Source organism: Delphinus delphis, chromosome 3, assembly GCF_949987515.2.
Source record: "Delphinus delphis chromosome 3, mDelDel1.2, whole genome shotgun sequence".
Lineage (NCBI taxonomy): Eukaryota > Metazoa > Chordata > Mammalia > Artiodactyla > Delphinidae > Delphinus > Delphinus delphis.
In genome coordinates, this window is record NC_082685.1 from 6,514,140 (window position 1) to 6,523,625 (window position 9,486).

At 52.8% G+C, this 9,486-nt stretch overlaps 1 protein-coding gene across 1 annotated transcript; it reads right to left on the reverse strand.

Moving 5' to 3' along the window:
• Positions 1-966: 966 nt before the first annotated feature.
• SLC25A41 (solute carrier family 25 member 41) lies at positions 967-7,846 on the reverse strand. The gene is given in 10 exon segments (XM_060006557.1): positions 967-1,566; positions 1,568-1,659; positions 2,691-2,838; positions 3,062-3,223; positions 6,352-6,459; positions 6,653-6,742; positions 6,744-6,824; positions 7,274-7,446; positions 7,661-7,762; positions 7,765-7,846. Coding segments are annotated over 10 exon segments (1,119 nt in total). The 3' UTR covers positions 967-1,485.
• Between the last annotated feature and the right edge of the window lie 1,640 nt (positions 7,847-9,486).

Sequence of the window (9,486 nt, forward strand, 5' to 3'; positions counted from 1 at the left end):
TTTGGTGGGAGCCAGTGGAAGCGCAGCTGCATTGGGGCGGAGCCGGCCACCAGACGGCGGGAGGGGATTAGCCGTAGCCGGAGTGAATGGCAGGCGACGTGGGCATTGGCGACCGGCTGCCGGAATTCAGGCCTGACGTCTGGGTTAGCGCCCCAGGAACCTGGCTGGGTAGGCCATGCACGTGGCCTGCTTGAGGCCTTGGAGACGGGTGCTTCCGGGGGTGGGGTGGCCCCAAAGCAAGAGGAAATCGAGGGATCCACTGTACCCCCTCTCTTCTCTCCACCCAGGGATCTAGAGCCCCCACTTCTCTTCCAGCACTCACGGAACCAGCTCTCCTCCCGAACTCAAGGGTCTAGGGCCTTTGGTTTCCTCCCAGGACCGAGGGATCCCAGCCTCTTAATTCCACACCCCACATCCGCTTCACATACGGTCTTTGGATCCGAGCTCCAAGCTCTGATCCTAGGCCCTCATTTTCTCTCCTAGACCTAGGCTTCTTCCAGGCTTCCAATTCCCATTCAGGACTGAGGGGCTCAAGGTACCCATCCCTGCTCCAGGACCCAGGGATCCAGATACCCAGCTCCTTCTTAGACCCAGGGTATTCCAGGTTCCCAGCTTACCCACTGGACCCAGGTATACCGGGTCCCCAGCTCTTATCCTAGACCCAGGATTCCAGGTCCCTAGCTCACTTCCTGGAACCAAGGATTCCAGGTCCCTAGCTTTCTTGCTGGACCCAGGGAGTCCTAGTTCTGTCCTAGACCCAGAGATTCCAGATAACCAGCTCCTCTCTTGGACCCAGGTATAACAGATCCCCAGTTGCCCTCCTGGACCCGGGTATCCCAGACACGTCCAACAGAAATCATCACTTTATTCCTGGTTGTCTCCACATTCACCCTTTTGCCCTGGAACAAGGACAAGTCACAGCGAGTCAGACTGGAGTCCAGTCTAGTCCCAGGCTGCACCCTGGAGAGGAGGCTCCAGGAATCTTTTTTTTTTTTAAGTTATTTATTTAATTTATTATTATTTTTGGCTGCGTTGGGTCTTTGTTGCTGCACACAGGCTTTCTCTAGTTGCAGTGAGCGGGGGCTACTCTTCGTTGTGGTGCACGGGCTTCTCATTGCGGTGGCTTCTCTTGTTGCAGAGCACGGGCTCTAGGCACGCGGGCTTCAGTAGGTGGCACACGGGCTCAGTAGTTGTGGCTCGCGGGTTATAGAGCACAGGCTCAGTAGTTGTGGCACATGGGCTTAGTTGCTCCATGGCATGTGGGATCTTCCTGGACCAGGGATTGAACCCATGTCCCCTGCACTGGCAGGTGGATTCTTAAACTCTGAGCCACCAGGCAAGTCCCTCCAGGAATCTTCTGACCCAGGCCCCCAGCCTGCTTCTGACAAAAACCACCCTGGGTCCCAAGCCTGGAGGGGTTCTTTGGGGCCAGGGGACACTGGATCCTCCTGTCCATTTCTGTCCAGGGTATGCCTAGTTCACTGCTTAAACGCCCAGGGTCTTCTTCATGGCTTCATACACCACGTAGCTGATGCCACCTGCTGGCAACACCTTCAGTAACGTGGGGGGTCATACCTCGGTACAGCCCCGGGCAGCCCTGCTGGGCCAGGATCTGCCGGAAGACTCCACACATGGTGAGGTTCGAACCCTCCACGGTGTCTGCGGGGACAGAGGCAAACTCAGAGCCTGGGCCAGAGATGACTGGGCATTCTGGAGGGGGGCGCGGTCTGGAGAGTTGGGGGGGTCAGTGAAGCCAGGAGCAAGGGGTCTGGGTGTCAGTTGGAAAGAAGTTTGGAAGACTTTTAGAGGAAATTGGTCAGTTTGGGGAGAGTGAGGGGCAGGAATTTTCAGGATTGTTGTAGGGAACATCTTAGAAAACATTCCAATTTCTAAGATCTGCTAGAGATTTGGGGATTGTGCTAAGGGATAGTTTGGGGACATTTGCAAGATCAGGGTGCTGGGCTAAGGACCTGTTTGGATGTTTGAGGATTTGTTTAGGGGTTTGAGAGCCCCTTTGGGGGGTGGTCACATTTGGGGAGTTCCCAGGATAGTGCAGCAGGTGGTTATGAGTTTGGGCATGTCTCAGAGTCAGATTTGGCAAATTTAGAAACGGTTTGACTTCTGGAGTCAATTGAGGGCTGGGTCCGATGTGGAGAAGTTGGGAGGTCATTTGGGGAGTACATGTCTTGAGGTCAGTATGGGGGCCTGAGTCAGATTCAAGGAGGTTTGTGGGAGTCATTTGGGAGCTGGATGTTCGGTTTTTTTTTTGTTTTGTTTTGTTTTTGCGGTACGCGGGCCTCTCACTGCTGTGGCCTCTCACGCCGCAGAGCACAGGCTCCGGACGCGCAGGCTCAGCGGCCATGGCTCACGGGCCCAGCCGCACCGTGGCATGTGGGATCCTCCCAGACCGGGGCACGAACACGTGTCCCCTGCATCGGCAGGCGGACTCCCAACCACTACGCCACCAGGGAAGCCCTGGATTTTCGTTTTAGTGATGTGCAGGGTTAATTGAAGGGCTGAGATCAGATTTGGGGGTGAGTGTGAGTTTTGGTGGATTCAGGGGTCAGCAGAGGTGGCCAGGATCAGATATGGAGAGTTTAGGAGTCAGTTTGGGGCGGGGATGAGAAAGTTCAGAGAGCAGAGGCAAGGTGGGGAGGGGCATGCGAGGTCGCCTCTAGGGCCAGGCTGACCTTGGGCTTGCATCCTGGTGCGCACCGAAGGCAGTGGGTAACTGGCCATCTGGCCACAAGTTGTGGACAGTGTCACGGACGACAGACTGACCAGGCCACTGGGGTCCTCCATGTCCCTGCCTGATTTCAGCCAGAGGCACCTGAGCATCTACAAGAGAAAAAGGACAGAAGAGGGACTTCCCTGGTGGGCCAGTGGTTAGGACCCTATACTTCCACTGCAGGGGCACGGGTTCAATCCCTGGTCGGGGAACTAAGATCCCACATGCTACGTGGCCAAAAAAAAAAAAAAAGAAGAAGAAAAGGCCAGGAGGAAGCTCTTTACAGGCCTGGGTTCACGCCGCCCCTGACACCCCCCTCTGCGGGACCCACACCTCGTAGACAGCCAGGTCGGTGCAGGCGTAGGGAATTATACCAAGCATCAGGTAGCCGCAGTAAAGGACGCGGGTGCCCTCCTGCTCCGCGATATGCCTGGCGCAGTCCAGCAGCCCCTTGTACTGGCCAGTCTGGCACAGGGTCAGCCATGTCTTCAGCACCTGGGGAGGATGAGGAGTGAGGTGGCTTGTTTGATCTAATCCTCTCAGTGACCCCCAACCATGGCCACTGTCCCCATCTACACAGGAGGAAACTGCTCAGGAACGCACACAGCTGAGTTTCAAACACAGATGCCTCGGCCTGTATGTGCTCTCAGCCCAAGAGAGTGAGGAAGGGACTTCCCTGGCGGTCCAGTGGTTAAGCTTCCGCACTTCCACAGCAGGGGACGTGGGTTCGATCCCTGGTCGGGGAACTAAGATCCCGCAGGCCGCGTGGTGTGGCCAAAAAATTAAAAAAAAAAAAAAAAAAAGGGTGAGGGAAGAGGTGTGAGCCGGGTGGGGTCTGCCGCAGCTCTGCCCTAACGCCAGCCAACTGTAGTGCCATGCAAGTGTGGACCCCAGGTAGCCAGATCTGCCAATTTTCTGAAAGAAGCCAGTTACTGGAATTTTTATGAAGTGTCCCAATATCAAAATATTGGCAGCTCTACAATTGTGCAAAAGACAGCACACCGAGTGTGGTAGGCAAAATTCTAAGGTGGTCCCCAAGATTTCCATCCCCCTGATAGCATCATCTATTTAATGCCCTCCCTCCTGCCCTTGAGCTACTGAAGCCCGCATGCCTAGAGACCTGTGAATGTGATGGGCTGTCACTCCCCTCGGCCAGGTTACATGATATGACAAAGCTGAAGGGATTTTGCAGATGTAATAAAGCCCCTAACCAGTTAAGTTAATCAAGAGAAATCGTCCTGGGTGGGCCTGACCCAATCAGGAGAGCCCTTTAAAAGAGAGTCTATTGCCAGAGACAGAAGGCGTCAGAGAGATTGGAAGCCTCAGAAACACTCTTGGGTTGTGTCTTGTCTTTTTTTTTTATGCCGTGCCACAGCTTGCGGGATCTTAGTTCCAGGGATCAAACCTGGCCCTTGGCAGTGAAAGTGCAGAGTTCTAACCACTGGACCATCAGGGAATTCCCTCAGGTTGGTCTCAAACAAGCAAACTGTTACGGAGAGGATCACATGGCAGGAAACAGTGGGTGGCCTCCAGGAGCTGAGGACCTCGGTCCTACAATCATAAGAAAATGAATCCCGCCAACAACCAGGGAGTTTCGCAGAGGACCGCAAGCCTCAGATGGGTTCATTGGTAGCCCAATTGACACCTTGATTTCCACCTGATCAAACCCTGAGCAGAGGACCCGATTAGCCAGTGCCCAGACGTGACCCACAGAAACAATGAGATAATAAATCTGTATCATTTTAAGCTACTGAGTGCAGTAATTTCTTATGCAACAATCAAAAACAAAAACGCTTCACAGATGCAAACTATTGTATACAGAATGGATAAACGGTAAGGTCCTGCTGTATATAGCGCAGGGCACTATATTCAACGTCCTGTGATAAACCATAATGGAAAAGAATATATATATAAAAAAGAATTGGGACTTCCCTGGTGGCGCAGTGGTTAAGAATCCGCCTGCCAGTGCAGGGGACACGGGTTCGATCCCTGGTCCAGGAAGATCCCACATGCTGCGGAGTAACTAAGCCCGTGCATCACAACTACTGAGCCTGCACACCACAACTACTGAAGCCCACATGCCTAGAGCCCATGCTCCGTAACGAGAAGACGGTGAGAAGCCCGTGCACCGCAACAAAGAGTAGCCCCCTCTCGCCGCAACTAGAGAAAGCCCATGCTCAGCAATGAAGACCCAAAGCAGCCAAAAAAAAAAAAAAAAAACACACAGAAAGAAACAACCAGACAAGGGCAAGAATTATGTGGAGAAAACTTTAGAAGACCATTAAAGGGCAAAAAAGGAGACTTGAACAAATGGAAATGTTCTCGGATATGTAGAACCGATATCATATGGATGGCAATAATCTCTAAACTCAACTATGAATTGAACATCATGCCAGTAAAACACAAATACCAGTAGGTGATTTTGTGTTCTGAATGAGGTGCATTGCTTCTGAAGTTTGAATGGAAAAACTCAACAGAGAATAGCTTGGAAAACTGATAAAGAAGAGAAGGGATGGAAAATAATAAGACATAATATCAAGTCTCAAAAATTAAACACGGGGCTGGGACTTCCCTTGTGGTCCAGTGGTTAAGACTCCACGCTTCCAGTGCCGTGGGTGCGGGTTCAATCCCTGGTCGGGGAACTAAGATCCCACATGCCACGTGGTGCAGCCAAAAAAAAGAAAAAATGGTGGGGCAAAACTGCATAGACAGGGCTTCCCTGGTGGCACAGTGGTTGAGAGTCCGCCTGCCGATGCAGGGGACACGGGTTCGTGCCCCGGTCCGGGAGGATCCCGCATGCCGTGGAGCGGCTGGGCCCGTGAGCCGTGGCCGCTGAGCCTGCGCGTCCGGAGCCTGTGCTCCGCAACGGGAGAGGCCACAACAGTGAGAGGCCTGTGTACCGCAAAAAAAAACAAAAACAAAAACAAAAACACCTGCATAGACAGTAACATGATCAGTGGTCCCCAAGGACCGGGGGAAGGAGGGAGGGGTTAATAGGTGTAGTACAGAGACTTTTTACAGCCGTGAAATTATTCCGTGTGATGCTATTATGGTGGCTACTTGTCAAAACCCATAGCAAGTACAACATAAAGGGTGAACCCTGATGTCAACTCTGGGCTTTGGTTAATAATAATGTATCAATATTGGCTCATCAATTGTAACCAAAATACCACCGAAATGCAAGATGTTAATGAGAGCGGAAACTGTGTACGTGCGGGAGGTATATGGGAACACTCTGTACTTTCTGCTCAATTTTTCTGTAAACCTAAAACTGTGCTACAAAATAAAGTCTAGTCATTAAAAAAAAAAATAAAAGATAGTAGTGCATGAAGAGACCCCAGAGCGACAAGAAGAGAAAGGTCAGAAATAAACCCAAATATATACAAATATAGGTAATTTACCCAATTTAGTAAATTACAATGGTGGCGTGTTGGGTCATTGCTGGGGGAAAGGAGAGGACCCATTCAGTAAATAGTGTTGAGGTCACCAGGTAGCCATCCGGAATACAAGTTTGATACATATCTTACATGAAGGAGAGGAGGAAGAGGGGGAGGGGGAGGGGGAGGAGGAAGCAGCTACCACCTCATCATGTTTCATCTTCTACGGGGCAGATATTCTCTTACCTCCATGGGGTCGATGAGCATCTGGGAAGTGGCCACAGCCAGGGAGCTGGCAAGGAGTCATTCCTGAAAGGGTGGGGACTCATGCACTCCGCAGAAGTAATTCTTACACTGGGACAGGAGAGAGGAAAATGAGAGAATAACTAACCTTCCTTCCTTCCTGAAACTCATCCAGGGGAAGAGGTCTGGCACCCGGAGGATGAACATCATATGTCTTGGATAAGGATCTGGGCTTTGGGGGTCGTGGGTACAGGAGAGGTGAGGGCTTGAGGGTGGGGCTGGGAAAAGCAGACCATCCCCCCACCTGTTCAAAGACAGAGAACTCGATGGCATACTCCGGGGCGATCTTGAGTACGTTGATACCATTGCCCCTCCATAGCAAGGAGACACCCCCACCCCCACGCCCACCCCACCTCCTGGACCATGCTCCGTATACCTCCCAGCAAATTCATGAAATTTGTCTTGGAGGAGTAGACCTGGGGATACGGAGGTCCCTGGCCCTCTGAGGAAACCTCCACCCCATCTCCATCCCCATCCCAGCCTGGAGCTCAACCTCTCCTGTCTCCAGCTGCCCAGCTCCAAACCTACCCCCTCCCATCCCCATTCCTTCTTCAATGCCTTCCTTCACTAGTTGTAGAATTCTCTAAAACGACCCAGACCCAAACCCAACACCTACTCACATTCCCATGTCATCCCTCATCTTCTCCTCCTCTCCAGTCCTATTTTGTCTTCAAAGACCCCATCCCCAGTTCTCTGATCCCCACCCCATCCTTGTCCCTGGTACCATCCTCTCAACTCCAACCCCTGTCCCCACCCCAACCTGGTACCTGTTTCCGGTTACACCCTCACCCCCATCCTGAACTCCATCAGCTCCACTTCCACCCATCCCCATCCCAGCAGCTCCAGCGCCATGTTCCCCATGCACCTGCATGTACACCTTGGCACAGTCCAGAGGGGCCGTGCCCGGGTGAGACACCGCCCCAGCCATGGCTCCCGAGAGGAGAAACTTCCACAAGGCTCCCTCATTATCTACCTCCACGATAGCCATGGGGACCATCAGCTGCTGTCCAGTGTCCAGCACCTGCAGGACAGACCCGGCTCCCACCCCTACTCAGCCAGGCTGGAGCTCCTTCCCCAGACACATCTCCAGAACCCCCTCCCAGTCCAAGGCCTACCCGGTCCCTACTGCTTCAAGGTGGCATTCCATCCAGGTCTGCTGGGAGAGGAGCGGGCCATGCAGGGGTGTGGGCAGCATAGCCTTCTCCCCCTGCAGTCCTGGCTGGAGGTTCTGGGAGGCCCATGGTGCCCAAACTCCGCTGCTGCGTTGGGAGATGCTCCAGTTTGCTTTCAGGCACGTGCCCAAACACGTACCCATATACATGGGTACAGCCCAGGTTCAAGGAGGGGGGTGGGTTTTGGTGAGTAAGGACTTGACCCTCTTAAACAGGGTCTGGACCCTCGAGCAAGCCTTCTGACCTTCCTCAGGTTGGGCTTCCATGGCAGCTGGTGGGTCAGGACACTTAGGTTCAAATCCCTGGTGAGAAGTTTGCCCATCCAGCAACCATGTGGGAGGGACGCCTTGTAAACTTGGGTCCCAGGGGATGATGAGGTTACAAAGGCCCTTGTGAGCTCACTGCATACGAGACGGAGTGAGTGTCTCCCTGCCCACGAAAGGTCCACATCCCAACCCCTCTAAACATGTGAACGTGTTACGTTACATGGCAAGGGGGAGGGGGTGGATTAAATTTGCAGATAGAATTCAGGTTCCTAATCAGCTGATGGGGAGATGGAAAGGTTGTTCTGAATTAACCACAGGGGCTCAATGTAATCTCACGAGTCCTTCAACAGGGAAGAGGGAGGCAGAACCATCAGTGTTAGAGGGACTGGTTGTGAGAAAGATTCCACTGGCCACTGCTGGCTTTGAGGATGGAGGAGGGGGCCACGAGCCATGGAATGCAGGTGGCCTTTAGAAGCTGGAAAAGACCAGTTAGCAGATTCTCCCCTGGAGCTTCCAGAAGGAGCCAGGCCTGGTGACAGCTAGATTGTAGCCCAGTGAGATCCATGTCAGGCTTCTGACCTCCACGATAATATTTTAAGCCACCAAGTTTGTGGTCCTTTGTTACAACAGCCATAGGAAACTAACAAACTATGTATTGTTGTCATGGCAAGAGGAGGTGGAAGTGGGGGAGAATGGGAAGACTCTGGAGCTCTGGGAGAGAGAGACACAGTTAGTCCCCGAAGTAAGACAGGCATAGGTTTGGAGTCAGATGGACCTGAGTTTGAATCCTATCTCAGACACTTCTTGCTGTGTGACCTTGGGGTACCTGCTTTTTTTTTTTTTTTTGTAAAGAATCATCTTCTTTTATTTATTTATTTATTTATCTTTGGCTCCGTTGGATCTTTGTTGCTGCGCGCGGACTTTCTCTAGTTGTGGGGAGCAGGGGCTACTCTTCGTTGCGGTGCGCGGGCTTCTCATTGCGGCGGCTTCTCTTGTTGCGGAGCACGGGCTCTAGGGCGCGCAGGCTTCAGTAGTTGTGGCTCGCGGGCTCTAGAGCGCAGGCTCAGTAGTTGTGGCGCACGGGCTTAGTTGCTCCGTGGCATGTGGGATCTTCCTGGACCAGGGCTCGAACCCGTGTCCCCCGCATTGGCAGGCGGACTCTTAACCACTGCGCCACCAGGGAAGTCCCGGGGTACCTGCTTTACTTCTCTGAGCTTCAGTTTCCCCAGCTGGAAATTGGAAGTAATGAGTAACTCTACCAAATAGCGTTGTCATAGGATCCAATGAGAGTCTTTGTTGGGAGCATTTCCATCCTCAAAGTTGTTTGATCAAAACCCTTGAGGTCATCCTTGATTCCTCCCTTTCTCTCTTACACACAGTCTGTCACTAAATCCTGTGGGCTTAACCTTCAAAGTATATCCAGAATTTGGCTGCTTCTTACCATGTACGTGGCCACCACCTTGGTCCAGCCCCATCGTCACTCACATGGACCAGTGCAGTGGCCATCACCCAAGTTCCCCCAGCTCCTGCCCTCGCCCTTCACAGTCTGTCCTCCCCCCAGCAGCCATCAGAGGGCGCCTGTGAGCACCTGAGTCAGGTCCCGCCCTTCTCCGCCCACAGCCCTGTAGGCTCCACCTCCC